The sequence below is a fragment of the Python bivittatus genome, unplaced genomic scaffold (genome assembly GCF_059951505.1).
Source record: "Python bivittatus isolate LINGU-HERP-01145 unplaced genomic scaffold, Pbiv_v1 ctg000350_np1212, whole genome shotgun sequence".
Lineage (NCBI taxonomy): Eukaryota > Metazoa > Chordata > Lepidosauria > Squamata > Pythonidae > Python > Python bivittatus.
The window spans coordinates 19,302,604-19,327,638 of record NW_028277074.1 but is presented as its reverse complement, the minus strand read 5'-3'; the positions used below and the strand labels follow the sequence as shown (position 1 = coordinate 19,327,638).

The following is a 25,035-nucleotide window of genomic DNA, read 5'->3' as shown; positions in this document are numbered from 1 at the left end:
ATCATAATTGACGTAAATTGCATTCATGTTATTTTTACTGTAGATTACACTGGAAAGTTGAAAAAGATCTTGGAACCAGGCTATGGCAAAGCAGTTGTCAAAAAAAAGTGGAGATGTCTATGTAGACACTAGGAAATGAGCTCAAATGACATTTTACTGCTTTATATTATTTTTTAAAAAATATGTATTGTTTGAACATCTAGACTACTATCTCAGAGAGAATGCTTTACCCCTTGCAAACTGAAGAAAAATTAGTAGGCACTGAAAGGATAGTCTAGGCAACAAGGTGCTGCAACATCATTGTGTGATGTCCATTAACTCCCAAATTAATAAATTATTATTTATTTATTTATCATTCCTAGCATTTTTCCCGCTGGTGCAGGGTCTGCTTTTTTGGATCAATCGAATGTTGATCTGTTGGTTGCAACAGGTGTTTACCAACCAGCTTGTCTCCCGAGCCTGACATTGCGGGCTGAGAGAGAGTGACTGGCCCAAAGTCACCTAGCTGGCTTTCATGCCTAAGATGGGACTAGAACTCATGGTGTCCTGGTTTCTAACCTGTGCCTTAACCACTAGACCAAACTGGCTCGATGATGATGATGATGATGATGATGATGATGATGATGATGATGATGATGGTTGGCCACACAATCAGCCAGATGTTTAGACTAGATTTGGCATTTTTATCCACCTCCTTCCCAAGGACCTGGGATAGGCAGATGTTGTTGTTCGATGGTGTTAAAGGTATCATTGCAGGATGTAAGCTGTTCCAAGTAAAGCTGCCTTTTGCAATTGACTGATGGTGATTTTGTCAATGCCAATGGTCTTCAAGTGGTGCTCCAAATATTTTGGGATTGCACCTAAGGTGCCTATTACTATTGGTACTATCTTTGCTTTCTTTTGCCATAGTTCTTCTACTTCTATTTGCAGGTCTTTATATTTTGTGATTTTCTCCAGTTCTTTCTCTTCTATTCTGCTGTCTCCAGGTATTGCAATGTCCACTATCCAGCCTTTTTTGTCTTTCTTATCAACAATTGTTGTTATTAATAATAATAATTTAATGACTGAAATGTCACAAAATGTTAGGTGAGATTGCTCAAATTGTTGCATGAAATTACCTATACATATATTTCATATATATACACTTGTACATACACCCACAAAGGACCCTTTTGAAACACATTACAAAATTGCCGAGTAGTCCATAACTTAGAAGTGCTTTATGTATTTTAAAAATACCTTAACAAAAGTATATTCTATGCTGGATATATTCCATGGGTTGCCATGTGTGGTATAGATGATTGGAGATGGAGATAGAGGGAGAGAGTATGTACAGGCTAGGAAATGCAAGCAACATCAAGTTATGGATGTCTGTCAAAAATATCCAGCACTGGAAATCATCACTAGTTATTTTTTTTATTTTTGACAATCTGCACACAGGTTGTACATTAATAAAGATTTTGGACTCAAGTAATTATATGAAGAGCTCAAATCTTCAGTTCAAATTCAGATTTGTGTTACTGTATACGCTACAAATAAAGAAGATGATTTGCATTTGAACTACACAATTATCAGAAGAAAGGCTTACCTTTGGGCTGTTGTCTTTTACAAGAGCACTAAAGAAGTAGACTAGACTAATGGGTGCGATCTTAACATCATTTCTAGCTCTAGATATGTCCTGCTTTCCTTTCATTTCAGAGATAATTGATAGCTCATTATAGAATTGAGCAGACTGGGCCAAAGAGTCTGGCAGGACAAAGAAGAGATAAGTTGTTCAGATTTGGAACTTTAGCACAAGTTGTAAAATTTAACTTCGGCTATTAGACAATGCTTTTAAGTGTATATTTTTTCTCAATTTTGCTAACTGCATATCTTCATGAAAACTTCTTAGGAGTGGGTAAAAGAATGGCCCTATGGCAGTGTTGTCCAAACCTGGCCACTTTAAGATGAGTGGACTTCAACTCCCAGAATTCCCCAGCCAGCATGGCTGGCTGGGGAATTCTGGGAGTTGAAGTCCACTCAACTTAAAGTGGCCAGGTTTGGACAACACTGCCCTATGGGGTTTAAATTTTCTGTAATTCTAACGAAAGTCCAGATTTTTGCAACCCAGATCTGGTAGCACTACAGCAGAGTGACAGGATATGCTTCGCTTTTGCAGATGATTGCTTGCAGCCTTATGTTTTCAGATTTTAGTTAAAACTCTAACGGGCAAAAGAATAAGATGCAATGGTTTTGTTGCATGTAAGAATCAGCAAGCTCCATGATGTTTTCTTGAGTTTCAAAAAAAAAAAGCCTGTATGTGCCTTATCTCCTGGAAGTACAGTAGTCTCTCCCAGCTACCCTGAGGAAGACTGATAAGCTGTGATAAATAAATGTAAAACAGAGTGGGGTGGAGTAAAAAACAATGACAGGCAAGGATCCCATGAAGTGTATTACTGTATTTCCTACTTTGCTTTCGTCTAAGCAAAGACTAAAGAAATTAATGGAGAGAATGAGATAAAAGTGTCATATTTCAGTTGAAGATTTATTACTTGTTCCTCTTTAACCACAGTCTTTTATTACTTGATAAATATGATAGGCAGCTGTATTCCTTGTCAGACCCTATTATAATGTAGCATATGAACTAGTACAGTTACGTATGCATAAACATAATTTCTCTTTGAGGTGAAGGTACAATCCAGCTGAAGTTAGTTTTAATTTCCATTGAAATAAGTAGGATTTTAGTTAGACTGCTTGCTATCCTGCCTAACTAATATGGAATAGAGCATTGATTTCCTAGACCAATAATGGGTAATTATATGCAGTCTTGGGTATTGTATATCAGTCAGACAACTTCTCATTTTCTCTCCCCACCTCCATTGTTTCCGCAATAGGACACCGTCAGAAACTAGATGAGCAGACAAAACCTGGAAGTTTGTCCTTTTCAGAGCGCCTGAGTGAACTGGAACAGTTGCGTCGCACAGCCATAAGGGTTAGCCCACATCATCCAGCCCCTGCACCTAACCCAAGAGCTTCCTTGAACCACACAACTGCTTTTAATCCTCAGCCTCAGAGTCAGATTCAGGGTAAGCATCTGAATTTTCTCCCACTCCACTTCCTCTCATGTAGAAAGTTGCTTATTGCCTACTGGAGTCATTTTACACAATCCATTACAAAGGATGGCTTTTCAGAATGATTCTCCTTTCTGTTGGTTTTATATGGCACATACATGTGTGATCATAGGGCACTGCTTCTACATATTAATAGGGTAGAGCTGACCAAAACCAGTTCCATAAATCTGTAAAACAAAAAGTATATAACAGGAGAAACCAATGTTGGGGGCCAGTGGGCACATTTAAAATGTTAAGAACTCATCATGGGCACTTCCACAAAATGGCTCTGCCATGAAGTATACATTTGTCCTTAGCCAATCTGGTAAGATTGCTCTCTATTATCTCCTCTAACCTCTCTAATAGAAACTGGGATATTTAATACCTCCTTGTATAAATGGGATTATTGTACGTAGGAAGAGCTCATTTGGGAAACAAAAACTGAATTCTCTCTGTTCAGGCCTTTCAGTATGGGGACAATTTTTCAGGTACTTAAGGGGCACTGTGATACCACCCCCAAACCTCACCTCACCTCATCTTTTGCCTTTCATTTGGGCAGGTGGTACTTTAGGCTGCAGATACCATTTTTATTTAATAAGAATGCTCCTGGGGTCTTCTGTGTGACTCAGAGGCTACCACTTTCCTCACTTCCCATATATGGTTTTTATTTAATTAAATGAATCTAAAAAAGTTAAACCAGGTGAGTCTGGTGGTTGTCAAGGGAAGAATAGCAGGCACCACACTCTGACTCAGAAAACAGAAGAAGTTGAGTAGGACTGGCCCAAGACATTTTGCAATGTCATACGAAGACCAAGATGGTGTCCCATCCCAGATTTTATATATAGAAGCTGATTTATCTATGGGTTGGATCTTATATTAACATTACAGATGTGGGACAAGATTATCCATCCTATCAAGGACAGCAAGGCAAATTAGAAATTAAGAACTTTCAATGGGATGAACACAGGGAAATGTCCGGGATGCTTAGAAGGCATAGCAAGTGGACTGCTGCTGCTATTGCTGCTTCCTCCTGCAAACATTTTGTGCTACACAAAATGATTGATTGCTTCTTTATATTTTTCATCCCCAGGACCAAAATGTTAGTGGAACTACTTTTTTTCCTCCATTTCTAAGATTCTGTATTATTGTGAGGTTCTCCCTCCCTCGAGGACATCCCATTTCATTGCAATCTAACAATATTGCAAAAGGTATACAAAGTAAGGTACAAGGGAAAAAAAACCCAGACAACTGCTTTTGCTAGAGAAGAGCCCTTTCAGTAAGAGAGTCCTGGCCTAAGGAGCATTGAGCAGGGAAAACATGAAGTACTTTCTGCATGTCTATCGCTTGGCAGTTCCAAATTCTGTCAAGAAGGCTGTTTCGCTTTAGAAAGACCAGCAGTAATCAGATATTTGTTTCGAGCATTTGTACATAAAAGGAAGTCAGTGTTTTTACTTTTAATATAGTAGCTCAATAGTGTTACTTTTTAATTCAGTCAATACTTTGGGGATCATTTTTATAAAAAACAGATCATCAAATTTCTAAATAAATATGTGAGTGTTCATACCATAGATTTCATTGAGTTAAGAATGGTCAGTAGCAGACAAACAAGATATTTACATACTGTTTTACACACATTTTACTGAATGCATACATGATCCCATTCTCTCATGTTCACCCTCATGATTCAGTGGCATTATTTTAGGCCACGACTGTAGACTTTTATCTTCCCATGCACAACTAATGGAGACAACGTGGTCTCCACAGATTTGCATTGGGGGGTGGAGTTCAGAGAGGACCTGAACTATGTGTATTGGGCATTTATCTAAGCTTCAGGGTTTGTCTTTAGAGCAGAATTTGTTTGTAAGCTGGGACTGATCTGAAGATTCACATCCAGGCTTCCTCAGTGCTATACACTTTGGTTTATGGGCTGCTTTATTTTGGAATGCTTCAGAAGAAGTATGAATACTTTCAAAGCATTTTCCTTTGGTTTTCAAAGTTGAGTTCATCCTCAATGGAGGCATGCTAATGAATATTTTGCTTATTTTTGTTCACATAGAATATATATCTAAGGCCATTCCATTTTATCAGAAAAAAATAATTTGAATTTATAAAGGGCAAATACATTTGCACTTACTGCATACAAAAATTCAAAAGTAAGTGAAATATTTGAATTTGCTTCAAAAGGATATACAAGATCATTGCTGTTAAATGTGTATCTGGATTGCAACTTGAATCTTTTTGTACTATAAGGCCCAAGGAACCTGTGGCACTCCAGCTGTTACTAACTACCACTCTTATCAATCCTATTCACCATGGCTAATGATGAAGGATACTTGGAATTATAGTTCAAAATATGTGGAGGACCAGATATTTTTCTGCCCTTGATTTAACAATCACTTTGTTGAGGTAGTATGGCATCATCTTAGCTTTAGTTGTATTTATCTGACAGTTAAGATCCACCAATGTTATTTGATCCATACATTGACATAGAGACCCATACTTCTCTATGGAGTAGTATGATTAAAATCAAGTATCCTTTAATAACAAAGCTCATGTTCTAGCTTATATTTTGCAGGGAGGTTATATCTGAAGCCTTGTTCCAACTTTAATTCCATGCCATAATAATGCAGATAAATTAAAATATTCATGTCCTGAATAGTTCTTTCCAAATTTAATCAAAACTAAATAGGTGATGTTCAATAACCTGATATCTAATTTATAGTTTACAAAGTTACTAAACACATATGTGATTAACATGTCTGTAATTAGAATAGCAAGTTTTTTACAAAAAAGAAGAAAAAAAGATTAATCCCTTGATACAGAAAGGAAAACTACACTACTGCAGGGAGAACACCCATTTCTTTTGACATTGTCAAAGCATCACATACATGTTTAAATGAAAGAAACATAATATTGTATTTACTTATCATTTTTTTGTTTATATGTTTCTGTTGGTTTTTAATCTTATATTCTTATAATTAGTAGACTTCTTACTTTTGGAGGTCTGCCTGTGTAAAACAGCTGAGAGATTAAAATGAACTTTGGATTTTTAACAGATTTTAGGTTTCAAAGTAGTTTTGTTATAAAAATAGGCTCATGTAGATTAATAACTAGATATTGCTATAACTGACTTCCATATATAAGGTTTATTTTGTATATAAGAGAAAATGTATCTGTCTGTTTAGAAGTTTAAAGCGTATGCCTTCGCAGAGGAGAAAGGGAATTAATCTTCTTGCTTACAAAATAGATTTTTTTACTTTTATCTATTAGTTTACAAGCAGCTATTCAGATGGGGAAAATAATAATTTGCCTTATAAAGAAAACTTCACGGAGCTATTGATGTAACACTAGATTACCTATTATGAGATAATAACAATAATCTCTCATGGATGCCCCAACTGTGTTTGTTTTGTTTGTGTATGGAATAGCCCAGCAAGTCCAACTGAATGGCAGTGATACGGAATCCAGCCTACAGTTTACGCTATAGAAAATCTAAATTAGTTACTTATATGCTTTGCTTTCATTTCAGAAATAAATACTGCTCCCATATTAGAGAGAAAGGGTGAGGGGCATTTTCTAAGCTCCAAATCATTTTTTATAATTACATGATCCCAGTGTTCCACCTCTTTTTTTTTTTTAATAAGCATTTATGACATTACTTTTTTACATGGAGAAAATGAGTTAGTGCCCCTATTAAACTGAAATACATTATGTTCAACTAATGGCCTACTGACTGACTTTAAGAATAAATACATTAAAACACTCCTCCCTACCTTCTCTTACATTAAATGAATTTTAATCCCTAGTCCTTTTTATCGTAAAGGAACGTAAAGGGATAAAACTAACCTTTTGTAAGGCTTGTTGACTCTTAAAAAAATGCTTGCCAGTACTTCCACAAGAAGGATTAAAATGGCATTTTGCTAAAAGAATAAAGCAGATTATTTGTTGATCGGTTTATTAGAAAAAGAGGAAAGTTTACACTAATATTTTCCTTGTCTCCTTCCAGGTGCAAAAAGCTTTGTTTAAGAGATGTTTTCAAGGTCTGTGCTATCATAATTTTTTCTTGAAAACATCCATCTTTATCATAGTTCCCATGAACTGAAGGAACATGCTGGCATAGTATACAAGGAATTTTTAAACGTATTATTACCATAGCCTGATACTTTGATATTTTAAATATTTTAGTTTTGAAATCTGTCTGGATCTGCTAGGAATGGTTAATACCAGTGCTGTAAGAGTATAGGTGACTTAGTCTAGCCTTCTCATAACTGATCTTTTCAGTGTAAAATATTTTGGTGACAATGCCTAACCAACAATGGCTGGCCTCCAAAGACTAAGCAGACTTGGACCTTAGATGAGAGACCAACAAGAAATCCCACAGGGGAGGTTAGACTAGGGAGTTGATAAGCAACCCAGAAGAAGGTAATGGCAAATCACTTTCATATTGTTGCCAAGAAAACTACATTGGCATGTCCATAAAGTCAGTTCAATTCAAGAAAATCTTAACTTTTTCCAAAAATAAATTGTAAATTAATTCCTCTTGTCAGTAACCACTTCTTTTTTCCTTTTTAGTTGTGTTTGCTGTTCAAGTTATATCTTTCTCTTATGTCTTATGGGTGGTTATGAGCAACTGCTATTAGTGGATTTACTTACTTAAAAAGTATTTATAGCTTTCCCTTTATCCAAAGGATCTTGTGGAAGATTACAATTCATGTTAAAATTATGTACTGAAATAGTGCTTCCTTAGATGTCTTATAAATCTGGGTGCATTCCAGATGGTGTTTGAGAATTTTTCTAGCAATCTGTAGAGTTTACTCACTAAGTGCCTGTTGACCTCTAGAATCAGGAAACCACCCAGATATTTGGCATGTTGCTCCCAAGCAGCTTTTGTCAGATGATCTTGGGGAATTCCTTGATTTACTAAGGACCTTCAAGAGATGAAGTAATAGAAGTGATGTCTGGAGTACCAGTGGAGGTAGACAAGAGAATCTGACTCAGCTCAATGCAATAATGGCACCGAAATGTTAATAGTTCTCCACCCTTATTGCATCATCAGATTGTCCAGCAGCACTGTTCAGTGTGGCCCACTCCCTGTTGGGGGTGATGTGAGTGGGAAGGTCTGCCATCAGATTATGGGAACTTCTCCCACAAAACATTTCAGATAAAGTTGTTCACATTTCCTGAAGCCTTAACTCTTTATGTCTTGTAATATTATCTGAAACTCCTTTCAGCCTGTGGATGGCCTACTCTCAGAGATGAGCCTTGCCACCTGTAACTTAGATCCATGCCCTTCCTGGTTCCTTTAGTTGGTTGAGGCAATGTAAATGCCTGTGTCCAGGAAATCTTTAAGGGACAAGGTGATGCTGGTCAACCTGAGGGAGGCAGTTATGCATTCCTTCTTGAAGAGGTCTTCCCTGGACTTGACTTTGACCATACTAGACAACCATTGCTCCATTGCCTGGCTTGGCAATGTTTAATACCTTCAGCTATGGTATCCTTCTAGACTAACTGCAAGGGTTGGGAATTGGAGATGTTGTTTTACAATAGTTTTGCTCCCTTCTGAACAGGAAGTTCCAGTCAATGATGGGGGAGAAGTTAATTCAGTGCTTTCTTGTGGAGTGCCCTAGGACTCAATCCCCTCTTCCCTACTTTTTAATGTCTACATGAAAGCACTGGAAAAGGTCATCACTTGGGTCAGGTGAGGTATCATCCCTACATTGATGATTATCTCTGGTTGAGCCAGAGATAATGTGGAGGTCTTGATGCCTGGAGGGTGTTTTTTGGACTTGATAGGACAAAATAAGCTGACAAGACAAAGCTACTTGTTGTTCAGAACAGTTGTTTGTCAACAATGGTTTTAAATTTGGACAGCATGGTACTCCTCCTGAAGGAGCAGGTTTACTACTTGGGAATTCCCCTGGCCTTAAGGCTACTGCTGGATAGGCAAGTGAAGGCCATGGCACCCTGCTTTAGCTAGTGTACCAGTTGCCCGACCTGGAGCAGGAAGTCCTGACAATAGTTACTCATACCCAAATCATCACATATTTAAGCTATTAATGCATTGTATTTAAGGCTGCCTTTAAGGACCACTCAAAACTGCAGTTGGTACAAAATTCAGCAGCCCACTTATTAGGGAGTAACAGTGTTCAAAGTGTTGTTTTTCACCTATAAAACTCTTTATGGCTTGGCCCACAGGTGTCTTCAGGACTATCACCTCCAAATAGAATTGATACATCCAGTATGTTCTTTGTAGGAGAAGATAGTAGCAGTTATCCATTTGTAAAAGGGAGTCTGGGGCCAGAAACAGTGCTTTTCCATGATAGTCCAACTGGCAGCTTAGTAAAACTGAACTCTTCAGAGAGAATTTATAGAATGATGGATTGGTGCTATCTGTATTTTGGTGGTGGTTGGTTGACATTTTTATGAGTTTTATGTTCATGTTGTAACATCTTTTATGTCTTTATGATGTTAACTACCAGGAGAATTGGCTGCTTATGGCAATATTCAAAACTAATAAATATAAAAATAAAACAAATGAAATAAAACCATAAAAACAGGTGAAAACAAATTATTTAAATACACTTTATATTGTTAGATGTATATGACAGATAAAAAGTACAGATTACATCCTGGCAACACCTTCCCTCAACTCCCATCTGTTGCTTTTAGAAATTGGGGCACAGCATGTCATAGCTATGCTTCATGGTCCTGATACTTGTGGAAAATCATGCTCCTTGGAAAGCACAAGTCTCCTTCCATGGGCACAATTGTTTCCCTCTGGAACAAGATGGGAAAAAAAAATTCCAGTCCTCTAAATGGCTTCAAAATTTGCTCTGGAAGGTTAGAACTGCTAACTCATGAGGAGAGGTTCAGATAGGAAAGAAAAAGGGAGAAAATCCTATGATCTGAACAGACCTCCATTCATGCAACATTAGATTTTATCCAGTGACTTCCATCCAGAGATTGTTTATTATTTCTTAATAAACAATAAAATCATCAAAAAGAATTCCTTCCAGCTGTTTTCTGTCACTACAAACATTGTGCAGACCTTTTAACTAGCAAATAATAACAGCTATTGCTTTCAACGTATTTGCAGTAAGATAAAGAACAATTTTTGTTCATGTTTACAAGCTATTAAACCTGAACTAATGGGGAGGAGGAGAGGAATAAGCGAGCATGTCTCTTGCTGCAGTTAGAAGAACACTTTATCTGTAGAAACACATTCAGGAAAATTGAATTAGAAAATGCCTTGCTCATGCACTTTTGCTGTTAGATGTTCTGATATATTCCTATGTATGCATTTCACAGGGAATTCTAGTTCCTTCTTAGACTATTACACTGTATCAGCTAGAGAAAATTACAATACTTTGTTGGCATCAGGGTAAAAAGAGATTTTTTTTTTTCCCCATCACAAAGAGTTCCCCAAAATTGAGAGTACAGTACCTTAAAAGATTTCTTCCTACCAATACTAAGTAAAATCAACTCAGTTGGCTATATCAACTTTTTTACCTAGCATACCATTCAAAATTAATATTTAGCTCTGTTAAATATAAATATAAAACTAGATAAGTAGTCTGAACTTTATGACCTTATTTTGAATCTCACTATATATTACTGAAGTAACAATATTTTCTTATAGGATATAATAATGTTAAAGTAAAGACCATTAAACAACTGTCCATAACCCTGTATGTGACCAGGTGAGTGTCCCTTGACAATAAAATTCTCTTTAGAAATAAGAAGAAAAGGATGCTGTCTCAGTTTCATTGGATCTCAGTCTGCTCATGTCAGTTTATGCTTAGCCTATGTATGCTGTTCCTGTTACCTGCTATTTCCTGGTCATCTGAACTGTCCAAACTGTCAGTGGGGACAGTTGGTCTTTAGGCTCAGCCCTGAATGTCAAGACTACCTGTAGCACCACCTGATAAGTTTCTCTTTTATTGTCTGTCTACCAAGGATCCATGTGTTTTGTCTAGCCACTTATTTATTTATTTATTTGTTTGTTTGTTTGTTTGTTCGTTCATTCGTTTATTCAATTTAGCGGCTGCCCAACTCCACACAACTCTGAGAAGCTTACAACATTAAAAGCAAGGAAAATAATAAAAACAATTTAGCTAATTGTTTTCTGTCATAGTGTGATGGAGGAAGCCATCTAAGAAAGAAACCACAATGGATGGGTTTGTATATAGTGATAATACAAACAGCATAAATAAACTACATTATGCCTTATTAAGGTGGGAGACAAATCTAAGGAACAGATTTGCTGACTTTCTATGGATGTAGAACCATTTACTGCGTAGAGGAGAAAACACGTGGCATATTTCTGTGTGCGTGGAAATAATCAGAAAAAAACTCATGGTAGACCACATCAGATCTTATAATCAGTGTGTCTGAAAAGGACTAGTATCTATGCTTGTTGCCACCTAGCAGGACATCTCAAGGTTAGGAAAACTAGCCAAACAAGTAAAAAGCTGGATTAAAAATAGCCCCACCACTGAGAGAAAGAGATGTTTACCATATAATAAGCAAAATGAGATTATTTTTAATACTTTTTATCCTCAAATCATCCTGAAGGCTTGGGAAAGGAAACAGCCAGCTCTGCAAAGCTAGCCAAATATGACATGATCAGTATAATGGTAAATTAAGTGCTCAAAGCACTTGATATATGTGTTATCTTAGTATCCTTACACCAGCATTTTAGAATAGTATTAGTGAGTCTAAAATACAAAATTAGGATGGGAGTTTAGTTAAGAGAGGGAGGCTTGTCTAAGACCTCCTAGTCAGACTGTTTCTTTAAAAAGGACTTAAATGCATGTGATTTATTTTCTTAACCAATGTGTTATCTCTCATAACCATTTCAGATTAAAATATACACATACAGAATACAAGATATAACACAGAAAGTTATGTTTAATCACCACTGCCTTTACTTGCTTACTTGCACAATTGTACATAGCTTTTTCTTGAAGAAACTGTTAGGATGTGGCCTTGAAAGTAGGATACAAAGCAGGTATTTCTCTGCTCCCTTCCAAACCCAAAGTTTGCCACAGTTTGACCAAAGAGAAAATCATCTGTCTTGTTTTGTTCACTCATTTCATTTCCTACCTCAGTCAAGACAGTGGTGGTTATATTTTCCTTCCACTTATCACAACATCTCAGGCTTGGTTAGAAGTATGGTCTAATGAATGTCCTTGGAACACATTGCAAAAATCTGTACTCCTGCAGGAAGCTCCTAGGGTAACATTGGCCCAGCTATTATCTCTGGACTAACCCACTGCACATGATTGATGTAAAGACAAAATAGTGACACTTCTGGTGGGCCGGGGGGGGACTTGCACTGTGCCCTGAACTCCTTGGAGGAAGGGGTTCGGGAGGAATAAATAGTATTGGAGTTGTGTCAGTGTAAGGTAGAAAAAAATGTGAAATTTACCTGTGGTGTAAATATAACCTGAAATGTTGTATTTCTTATAGAGGACTGCAGACATACTCAAAGGGGTTTGGACACATCAGAACTGAGATCTTGTGCCAGCACTATTAATCTTTTTTATTGGCTTTTGAAGCATCACTGGCCATGAATAACTCAGTTGTTATGAAGATTAAAGGTGCAGGTTGCAAAACTCTGGTAAATAAAATCTCTCATCGTTTTTACTGACAAATCCAGTTTCTCCCTATAGATTTTTTTTTTTAATTCACTGTAATCCCCTTCTTGGCAGAACAATTCATTGTTTGATAACAGAGCTCATATTACCTCCCATGGTAAATACAACAAAAATCACTAAATAAGAATGCCTTACCTTAAAAGCAAACACTCACTGACTCTAGCTTGAGACACATTCAATGGCATGCATATCCTTGGTTATATGGGATATAGTCCAAAAAACCATCTTATGAGCTCTGTGGCCTCTGCAGTGCCCTTGACTTGTTTGGTTTCTAAAAGCAACCACTAGCTGCACTTCATGGTGATCTCCAAGATACTTTGTAAACCTTTGGAAGTGCTGCTCAAAGAAAACATGAAAAAGTCAAACTTTTTCATGGTTTCACTTGTGGATGTTTCCAAAGGATCTGTCTGGATTGCAACCAATAGATTAAATAAACACAGTCTTCACAGTATTCCATGTGTGAGAATTACAGCTTCTACTATCCTCAACTAATATTATGGGAATTATAGGCCAATGTATCTGAAGAGAATTGGGAAATATAATCTGGAGACTGGGAAAAGGAAGATGAATTCAAGTAGATGGACTGCATTTTCTTCCCAGAAATGTGGGCAAAGAAATCTTATATTACTTATCCAAGAATAAGTCTCATTGACTCAATACAGCTTACATCCTGAGTAGATACGTACAGGATTGTGTGGTACACATAGACTGTCTCTGTTATAGCAGTGGCAAAAACTTTGGTCCCAATTTGCAATATACTGATAGGTAGTGTAGCTATGGATGCTGGCACACCAACTGAAGACTGATGACCCAAGGAATGTCAACATAATATGCAGTCAATTATGATTTGTAAATTAAATAATGTGTGCCATGACAGGATTTATTTATTTTGTGGTTTTATAACATCACATTTCAACCCATATCACCTATGTGAGATATGAGGCTATATAAATTGAATAAATAAACATAAATCAGAGATGGTATTTAGCTGTTCTGAATATTGTTTGAAAGATTTCAGTACATGCCAGGCTTATTTTGAACAGACTTAAATATCATATTGTATAGAAAATTGTTCGTTTGCTTTTTACCTCCCTCTCCACCACAAAGATTGCACAAATCTTGGCTCCATATAGAGATATTCTTCTATTGGTGATTTTTCTACTGGCTAACTAAAATTGTGTAGAAGATTCTGCTGGAAATTCTAGCTGTGAGGAGGGATAAGAAGGCATGGGGGAAGGGAATTACACTTGTTGTGTTCCTGATCCAATATTAGATGCTTCCTGCTGTTAGAAAGGAAGAAAGGAAGAAAGGAAGGCAGAAAGGCTAGTTGCAGATGTGCTTAATCTAACATACAGTTTTATATGTATATGAACTCTTACTGTCTACCCTCTGTTGCTTACAGAACAGAGGATCCAGGTGGCCTTGTAGGCATTTGCATAGGTGCCTGGGGGGAGAGGGGAAGGGGCAAGTGACAAAATGTATGTCATGGGACAAACCCTTTCCCTTCCTGTTACATATTTACAAAGTACAAACAGTGATGCTTATGCCATGATGTCATGATGCACATTGTGTTGTTTTGGCAACATGATGTGATACCTATAGGTATGTACTTATGATAGAGAGTCTTTTATGCAGGTTCTGAGTAGAAGATAAGAGACAAACTGGACAAGTGCAGCACACACAAAAAATCAGGTATGAGGAAAATATAGATCAGATCTGATGTGATATTTTCTAGATGAAAGGGTGGAGAAGGCTTTTGTATATGATAGATTTTAATAACAATGATATACAGTGCGCCACAAGCATTGTGAAGCCCTTCCAGCTGTCAAGACAAGTTGGTCAAAGGAATAGTGAGTATTCCCAAATGGAACATCTTGACATGAAAGTTGAATGAAGTTCAAAATAGGTGGACGGAAAGCCAAAGCTTGAGGGATTTTGGTAGCACATGTTTTTGTTCAAGTGGATCTCTGTCTTCATTAGTGAGAAGCAATGCAACAAGTCAACTGGTAGCTTACCATCTGCTGATGTATTATTGATGCCTGTCTCCAAAACTCTTAGGGCTAGTCTGGGGCTGGCACTAGGTTTGAGGCCTCTAGAGACTAAGCTGACTCTGTAACTTAAATTGCAAATTAGTCATAAGATCTGTTGTAAAATATCTATAATTGTGCTATTTTTTTAAAAAAAACTTGAAAATACTTTTTAGAAAGCTGATTATAATAAAAGAAAGGTGTAATGGAATTGTAGTGAAACCATGTAGCTGAGTTCCTATAATGGAAGAAAGGAGAATGTGCCTGTGTGTATAGTAGAACTATAGAAAGCATTCAGAGGGGCACTTCACAAAGCATGTTGGTGTGAGCATCATGCCCTCCTTGAAGAGCTAAGGCAGCTGCAGCTCATGCAGGGCTCAGTGCGGCTGCTTCAAAGCCTTTCCCTAGTTATTTTGCACATGCAAGGGCTTGCAGAGTCAACACTTCTAGGACTGCCAACAAAGCAACTGGGCATGTGCAGGCATGTAGAGATGACCTGAGAAAGCTTCAAAGAAGCCACACCAAACCTTCTGGAGAACATGGCTGCCTCAATGTTTTCAAGAGGGATGCTTTATTCATGCTAACTTGTTTGAATACCTTGCATTGTTCTGATATGTCATCTAAATATATTTGCTTTGACTTTTATCATTAGGTCTAATATATTTAGATATGTAGTCTAAATATATTTGCTTTGGCTTATATGCTGTAGGATGTATGTATGTATGTATGCATGTATATTCCTGAATCTCATGTCATCGAACCATACTTGCAGCTGGGCTTAAGACTGTCCAACCAGAAATCATAAAACACTGTAGGTCAGTGTTGTCCAAACTTGGCCGCTTTAAGATGAGTGGACTTCAACTCCCAGAATTGCCCAGCCAGCCATGCTGGCTGGGGAATTCTGGGAGTTGAAGTCCACTCATCTTAAAGCGGCCAAGTTTGGACAACACTGCTGTAGGTGGCGTGACAGGAAAACAACCACCAGCAGGGCACAGTAGTGGATATGTTGTTCTGCTATTGGTAAGGACATGAATAACCTCTTTCAGTAGAGAAAGTGACAACAAACAACCTGTTAAGTTTGGCAAACTAATAACAACAAATGAAAAAGTAACAAAATATCAGGATTTGCAAATTGAAACTGAAAGACTTTGGAAGAAAAATTCAATGTACAGTATATAAATAGTAATTGGAGCTCTTGAAGCCACATCAAAGGGATTCAGCAAATATTTGGAAGTTTTAATTTTACCAGACTTGACACCACTGCCTTTTCAGAAAACCATCTTGCTTAGAACTTCCTACAACCAACAGCAATACTTCCATGGTTCCTAGGTTCTTGGTAAGAACCTGAATTATCAGAAAAAGAGCCAGTTTGGTCTAGTGGTTAAGGCACCAGGCTAGAAACCAGGAGACTCTGAGTTCCAGTTCTGCCTTAGGCATGAAAGCTGGCTGGGTGACTTTGGGCTAGTCGCACTCTCTCAGTCCAGCTCACCTCACAGGGTTGTTGTTGTGGGGAATATAGGAGGAGGAAGGAATATTAGGTATGTTCACTGCCTTAAGTTATTTATAAAAATAATAAAGGCAGGATAAAAAAAATCTAAAAAAAAAATACTCAGTCTAAAGACTAAAATTCATTGAATGAATTGATGATGATGATGATGAAGAAGAAGAAGATGATTAATTTCTCAGAGGATGTGGAGGCTAATCTCTCAAACTTTGGTTCAAAGAAAAGAAAACAATTTTGGGAGGTGTATGTGCATGTTTAACTATTTCCATGTTTGTACATGGTCCAAATCTCACTGCTTTTTTCTCTGTTCTGAAGAAACAGGTTAGGCCCATTATATAAAAAGGCAACTTGGAAAACTCATATCTTGAGAAGAAAGGAAATAAATGTGAATTCTACTGCTTAGATTACTGGTCCCTGTGGATGCATATGCTGCTTGGGTTAATTTCAATTCCCTTTTGAAGAGATTATCTTTTGATAAGAGCTACCTTCCCTGTAGCTTGTTGCTTGGAAGAAATAAAAAGGATGTTAGAAAAAAATGGGGTGAGGGTTCATCTGAGAATGAGTATCCATATGCACTTTGGATCTAGTCTTACCTTCTATTTGGTTCATACAGCCTGCCCCCAATATCCCCTGAGCAATCCCTACTCCTTATTTAATGGAAAGAACTTTCATTGTTATAGTATTAACTGCAAGAAAGGACTTGGTTGCAAAGGAAAGAATGAAAGTTAATGCTTCACAATAGAGATACATAACAACAAAAGACCAGTGTGACTATCTTTCAGTGGGTGTCCTATGAGCTTGGTTGTTTTCAATTTTTTGGAACCACTTATATTACTCCTTTGGGGTTAGCCTGGGCTGTATCTTGTCAACTTTCATGTGATCCAGAATAATATATTTTTATTATCTCTGCTAATCAGCCACCAGGCAGGCTTCACCCCACCTCCTGCCCATCTGCATATTTAATTCAAATTGAACCACTTAGTTAATGCCTGATGTGGCAGATGAATTAGTTTAGAGACAAAACAGTCCTAGATGGTTAGACTAGGAAAAACATTCAGGACTTTCATTCATACGTCAATAATGGGAAGAGCAACATGTGGAAGGCCAGTTATTTCCATGGGAGTTGTTTTCCAGGATGATAAAGTTAATGATCATTATCTATCCATCTCATTGAACTAGAGAGTGACCAATCAGTTAGCAGATGACTTAGACTGGAGCCAGAAAATGTTTAGAATACAGAATTGTCCCTTCATAGTGATCTAAATTTTGCTACAATTATCTGTGCCATTACTGTATAGCTTTTTTTTTGGGGGGGGGGTGCCTTTATGTTAGTGTTGACTCCTGGCAACTGCCCTGCAGTTTTCTTGGCAAGATTTTTCAGAGTGGTTTGCCATTGCCTTTTTCCTGGGGCTGTGAGAGAGTGATTCACTCAAAGTCACCAGCTGGCTTCATGCCTAAGGTGGGATTTAAACTCATGCTCTCCCAGTTTCTAGCCCGGTGCCTTAACCACTACATCAAACTGACTTTCTAGCTTAATAAATTGAAAACTTTTTGTTTAATTAGTTCTTGTTGGACGTAAGCCCCAAAATTTGAATACAGGTATGAATGATTGTTACTGTAATGGACCTCAAACTTTTCCTGCCATACTTGTATATAAAAGAGACTCGTAAAAGTTTGAATGAGACAAGATAGGGCCAACAGAAATGTGTCCGGACTAGTTGTTCCACCTAGTCTCTCATCTTCAGAAGGGGGAAAATGCTTCCACTAACCCAAACAGACAGGGTCTAATCTGTACAGTCTGCAAGTATCTGCTGAAGGAGCCAATGGTTGGCAGGCACATCATCATCTGATTTATGGTGGTGGTGGGGTATGTGGGTATGTGTGTCTTAAGCCTTAAATTGTTGGATGTGTGACTGGCTGTGTTGGTATTTCTAGATAGCTGGTGCATGTTTTTAACTTAAAAGCTGGCTCTGATACCAGGTTGTTGGCTGTGAATCAGTTCCAGTTTCACACCTGTCTGAAACAATGAAGGCCTTGTTAGAGGCACTTCCAGAACAGAAAAAGAAGACAAACCTGTCATATATTAGAGAAAAAAAGAAAACTTATAAAGAATAAAATAGAGGAAATGCTTACTCTGCAGCATTCTTTTATTTGAGGAGTAGACAAGGTTGAGTGATGCCCATTGGATTAGTTAAAAATACACATGTAATGTGTAAAAATACATCTAAGAATGAGGTTTACCTTTCACAAAGACTGTGGTCAGTAACTATTTGGTAACTATTTGCAAATGGGCTGAAACAAACTTGCTATTGGAAAATGAAAAACTGACCCCAAATCCCTAAATTAATATGGTGAAGGAGAGAATGTGGCTGGGATCACATATTACTAATCTTTGATATAATAAAGGTTTGAGCTTAGCATGAACCCAACCATTATTTTTACAAACATGGTTTATAGTTTAGGTTTATGAATAAATCCATCCATTTGTGGTTTATTCACTGAATTATGGGAAAGGCTGGATTAAGATGTACCTATTGATTTATTTCTTCGCTTGTGGCTGCTTCCATTCCTTGATCCATGGAGAATAAGACTGTCCAGCATGAATATTTGGGCAGGTAGGAGGTCTCTCCATTGAGTATTTTAAGTCTTTCTAGATACTGTTTTTATCTGTAAACATCAGTGGGATTGTTTGAGGGTGAGGAATCCTTCAGAAATATTGAGGTGCAATTCCATTAGCAATTTCATGAGTTTTATTATTCTGCTGACAGTTCCTCTATGAGATTTGTACTTCAGCAACCAAACCAAAAATAGCAAGCTGGATTCTTAGTAACTACAAAATGGCCTGACCCTTTTGAACTCTCTTCACTGACACTAAGTTAAAATCTAATAGTATGTCTTGTTAGAATGGTCAAGAACACACAGGCAATGATGACAGCAACAAAAGAGGGACTACACACTGCAATAGGTAAATATTTTTAAAAATATAATAATATTCCTCTGTTGATACTTGCATTTTCTTGTTTTAAAATTCAGCAAAGAGCCTGAAGTAATGAAATAAAGATAGGAGTTTGATGTTATCTCATACCTATAAACCCTTCCCAGAGTCCACTGGTGGCCAGTATCCAGAATATTTGTGTTCAGACATAGTTGGTTGTATTAAGTACAAGAGGCATATTCATTCTTCAGTAAACAGTATTTTGCTTCAAGGCCCAAATCTTTTAAATGCCTGCAAAGCATGGTAATTGTCTAAGTTTGCCTTCAAATATCTCAGCAAGTATTATCTAAGACTCAAGATACGTCAGCAGTTTGAAAAGGAAGGAGGGGAAAACATACCTTTTTGGATTTAATCTGATTGGAAGCTAACCCATTTTTAGTTTGCTTGTATTTTTAACATGTAAGTAGGAAAAAAAGCAGTGTTATGTTGTTAAAAGTTTAAAACTATTTAAATATAAACATTGTAGTATCCTATATAAAGTGATACTATTTCTGTTTTTGCTGTTATTCAAAGAAACCTAAGAATCTCTGCAGTAACAAAACTAAGCATATATCAATTATAGGTTATCTGCAGTCCACAGATCACATAAGTCCCCCACCCCATGAGGTCTTGATGGGCTCTTGGAGGGCTCTCTTCAATTATATTGTAAATAGTAAGTAAGCTCTGCAAAAAGTTATGTATGCTACTTTATTTGCTGTAAATTAATCTCCCCTAGTTTTCTGGTCATTAACTGTGTTCTCAAGTGATTGATACTGAAAGATTGAAGCAAAAAAAATTTGCAGAAAAGCCAGGTACTGATTAGATTAGTCTAAGCAGGTGGCAACACTTGACTGACCTTGTCTAAGCACAGTGGGACCTAGTTAGTACTTGAATAGGAGATTGACAGGAATATCCAAAGCAGTAGACTAAACTGGGAAGTTGAAATAACATTAGAAAGAAAGCAGGGGTAAACTACTTCCATACCGTTGCCAAGAAAATTATTCAGTAGGGGTGTGCACAAAATGAAAAATGTGTTTTGTTTTGAACACAAAACAAACAGAGGATTTGAAAGTTCTACTACACTGTCCTAGGTCCCAAACCTTCTAGCTTCTGACCCACTGCTAGGAGACCATAGAAGTCAACCAAAACAACTTTTCACTTTGTCCTTTACCTTCCTAAGGATTCTAGAACAGATCTCTTTTTCACATTTTCCTTGATGCAGCTAGAGTATATGCTGTAATTCCTATTTGTAACTCTACTTTTGATGCAGTATATACTGAGATGTCCAGTGTACCATCTCATCTAATCATATGAAACACTTTCATTTTTTTGAGGTCTGAGCCATGAACCAGACATTGTAGCTATTTAGTCTGCACATGTTGTCTTCACCTGTGTCTATCTTGGTTTCTCAGAGCTAACACTGCTTATCTCAACCCTTTTCAGTCTGAACTCAGTTCTGGTTTTGGAATAAAGTCAGCCATGCTGATAATCTCTTGTGGGAGAGAGAGGAAGCATAATTCTACTGCCTCTGCTTGATCTCTCAGTGACTTTAGATACTGTAATTCGCAGTATTCTTTGGATCATCTCTTTGAGGATTGTACCACACTTGCTATTTTCCTACTTGCCAAGACTCTCAAAATGTTGATTGATTTTAGTTCAGTTTCCTCATAATGTCTGAATCAGGAGAAGGTGTGTATGTCTGAACATAGCACAAGGTACATGAGAAACAGTCAACTGAAAATGAATCCTGAGAAGACAGAGACCACATGTATCAGTGGTTCTTGGTTACAAGAATCAGGGAATTGTTCTAGGGTACTCCAAGAATTATGATCATCACTGGAGGCCAAAACAGCTTCTGCCAACTTGCCCCTGACAGGGACAGCTACAGTTTTCACATACTGGTAACCTCATTTTTAGATTACTGTAATGTGTTCTATGTAAATGTATTCTTTTACTTGGTCTGGAAGCTGCAGCTGGTACAAAATGCTGTGCCCAGGTTTTACTTTTGAAATATAAAACTCTAAACAACTTGGGATTAGGGTACCTGACAGACCACCTTCAGTGTTACAGACCTGGTCGATCCTTAAGATTAAAATATGAGGTATTGCTGCTTCTGCCAAAAACCATTGTTCCTTCTGTATATTATAACCAAAGTTTTTAGCCCACTTTATTATATGTTCCTTGATCTGTTCTCCTTCTGTTTCAAATTTCAATAAAAGTTTATACATTTTAGCAGTTACATGTTTATCATTTGTACACAATCCTGTTTCAAATTCTGTCTTACATTGTTCAATACCATGAATTATTTTATCTACTTTAAATCTGTCGGATAACTGTAAATAAGAAAAACATTGACAACTTTGTCCATCTGTTATCAGTTGTTCTCTTGATTTTATTTTACATTCTCCTTGCTAAAATTCTAATATCTCATAAGTTAACCATATATCTTTGCCTATTATTTCTCATCTATAAAACACTTCTTGTGCTGAGAGCTATAAAGGTGTTTTTGGGCATAGCCTGGGTTTGTATCTATTCCATATTCTCAATATGGAACATCTAACATAATGATTTTTGAAATCTACATTAACCTTGACTTTATCGTACCACAAGTATCCATGCCACCCAAATCTCAAATCATGTCCTTCTAATTCTAAAAGTCTTATTTCTCAACAAAACCCATTCTTTCATCCAAACCAAACAACAAACTGCAAAATCCAATTTCGGATCAGGTGGACCCAATCCTCCTCTTTCCTTTGCATCTTGTAACACTTTATATTTAACTTGTGGCTTTTCCCCTTGCCATACAAACTTAGATATATCTTCTTGACATTGTTTGAATGATACATCAGTTGTCAAAATAGGTATTGTCTGAAACAAAAACATCATTCTAGGCAAAACATTCATATTTATCACAGACATTCTCACAGTGACAATTGTAGTTTCTCCCATCTTAGCATGTCCTTTTTAATTTCATCCCATGTCCTAACATAATTGTTTTGAAATAACATACAATGTCATAGTGATACCCAAATATTTTACTCCCCCCCCCCCCTCGTAGTTCCTTGACTAGGGTATTGTTTACTGCTTGATTGTATGTCTGGTGATAATCTTGGTGTTAATCTCTGCTTATCTGCAAATGCACTGCAGCAACCCAGAACAGCAGAAAAAGGAAACAGAACACCTATACAACATCTTCTAACAAAATGGATATCCATGCAACTTTATCAAAAAGTGCCTGACCACTCAGCTTACTACAACACAACCAACACAAGCTATGAAAAGGATAACACTGCCATACATCAGAAACATCTCAGAAACAACAGACTATTACAATCACATGGCATCTCCATAGCACACAAACCAACTAAAGCCCTCCAAAACATCTTAAGTAAACCAAAAGACCCAGTAGCCCAAGAAGAAAAAACAGGAGTCATCTACAGCATACAGTGTAAGGGCTGTAGAAGGCTAGCAGAGTGCATCCTTGAACACCAACTAGCAGTCAGAAGACACAATGAAAACTCCTTAATCTCACAATACATGGACAGACTTAACCATAGTTTCAACTGGGAAAACTCTCAGCATCTTAGACCAAGCTAAATCCAAAAATGCGAGGAAATTCCTGGAAGCTTGGTATTCAGACAAGACAGCCATCAACAGGCACACAGAGATAAACAACATCTACACACTATTCAAAAGAGACAATAAAAAGGAAACAAAAGACCAGAACATCTCACCAGCAATCATTGCCCAGATAAGCAGAAATTAACACCAAGATTATCACCAGACATACAATCAAGCAGTAAACAATAACCTAATTAAAGAAATATGGGGTGGGGACCCACTCCCACCAACACTGGCAGGGCAAGCTATTGTATATAAACAGAAAAGCAAACTCCGCTCCATTCCAGCACTGAAGATGTTACTTAGCTGGGTAATGAAACATTTGCAACAAAACAACCAAGCTCAGAGAATCCCCAAGGACTCCACAGTTTAACCCTGAGTTACATATATTCTCTTCTATCTTACCCATTTAATGAAGTGTTCTCCAATGTTCATATCTTCCAAAACTTTAAACAGGAAAGCCCTGTTCAAATTGTCAAAGGCCTTCTCTGCATCTAAGAAAATTAGAGCAGCTTGTTTTTCATTACATTGCTCCAAATAGTCCAAAATGTCCAACACATTTCTAATATTATCCCTTAACTGTCTTTTAGGTAAAAACCCACACTGATCTTCATGAATAAATTCTTGCAAAATTATTTTCAACCTCTCAGCCAAAATCATTGTAAATAACTTATAGTCAATATTCAATAATGATATCAGCCGATAGTTTCTTGTTGAAGTCAAATCTTGGCCCTCTTTAGGTATTAATGCTATATTAGCTTCTTTCCAGCTGCCCAGCATCTTTCCCCTCTGTAAAATAGAGTTCATTGTATTTTGTCAAGGTTGTAAGAGTTCATCCTCAAAACATTTGTAATAAGCCAGTAAACCATCTAGTCCAGGCACCTTTCCTGTTTTGATCTTTTTTATAGCTTCACAAACTTCCCTTATTGTTACAGGTCTGTTCATAATCTCTTTCTGTTTCTCTGTAATCTTTGGTAAATTTTGTTTCTTTAAATATTCATTAATTTTCTCCAGGGAAATTTCTTGTCCTTTATATAAATTAGAATAATATTGATAAAATGTTTTTACAAGTTCCCATTATCTGTTATTACAGTATTTCCCGCTTGTGATTTTAATATCATTTTCTTTTCTTTTTCTTTTTGTAATTTGTATGCCAGCCATTTCCCTGGTTTATTTGCAAACTCAATTTTTTGTTATGCATAATTGATTTTTATTTTCATTTCTCTTACTGCTAACATAGACAATTGTCACTATAGAACCTTAATTTGTTGAGTTACACTTATCTTCTCTGGAAGCTTCTTTAATTCTTCTTTTCTTTTTATCTCATCCAAAATAGCTTGTATTTTCTCTTGCCTCTTCTTTTTAAATTCACTGTTATATTGTATAAAATAGCCTCTCATGAAACCTTTACTTGTGTCCTAAACCATCCTTACATCTGTGCTTTATTCAGGTTATTTTCAGAAAATTATTTTAATTTCTTTTTATAGTCCTCTACTATTATTTCTTTTCATAATAGCATTTCATTTAACTTCCATCTGAAAGAATTAATATTCTTTTAAAAAACCAAACTCACTGGGTTATGCTCTGAAAGTCTTTGGTAGTATCTCTACTTTATGAACATTAGTAGCCAAATTCTTAAAAATTCAAATCATATCTATTATTGAAAATGATCTGTATCTTTCAGAGAAATAAGCATATTCCTTTGAATTGTCATTTTTGTATCAACAAGCTCTAAATTATTCTTCAAATCAAAGAAAACTTTTGATAATGTACCTTGTATAATTTTAATATTTTTCTCAGAAGTTCTGTATTCTTGTGGGGAAACCGCCCCATACCAATCCCACATTAGACACCAATATTTATAGGAAAATCCTTGAGTCTATCCATAAGTCCTTTATAAAATGTTATTTTGTCCTTGTTTGGGGCATAAATTCTCATTATCAGAGTCTTAACCCCATGCGAATTCACTTCTACCCCAACATATCTACCATATTCATCAGTCAGTGTAAGTTCTGGTTATAGTTGGGGGTTAATATAAAAAGCAACTTCCTTTCCTTTCCTTTCCTTTCCTTTCCTTTCCTTTCCTTTCCTTTCCTTTCCTTTCCTTTCCTTTCCTTTCCTTTCCTTTCCTTTCCTTTCCTTTCCTTTCCTTTCCTTTCCT

General features: G+C 36.8%; 1 protein-coding gene across 1 annotated transcript in view; it reads left to right on the top strand.

Moving 5' to 3' along the window:
- RUNX1 (RUNX family transcription factor 1) overlaps nucleotides 1-25,035 on the top strand; it is a 98,393-nt gene that overhangs the window by 46,933 nt on the left and 26,425 nt on the right. Inside the window, exon 4 of the mRNA XM_007420181.3 lies at nucleotides 2,874-3,065. Within this exon, the coding sequence (XP_007420243.1) occupies nucleotides 2,874-3,065 (192 nt within the window). The remainder of the gene's footprint in view (nucleotides 1-2,873; nucleotides 3,066-25,035) is intronic.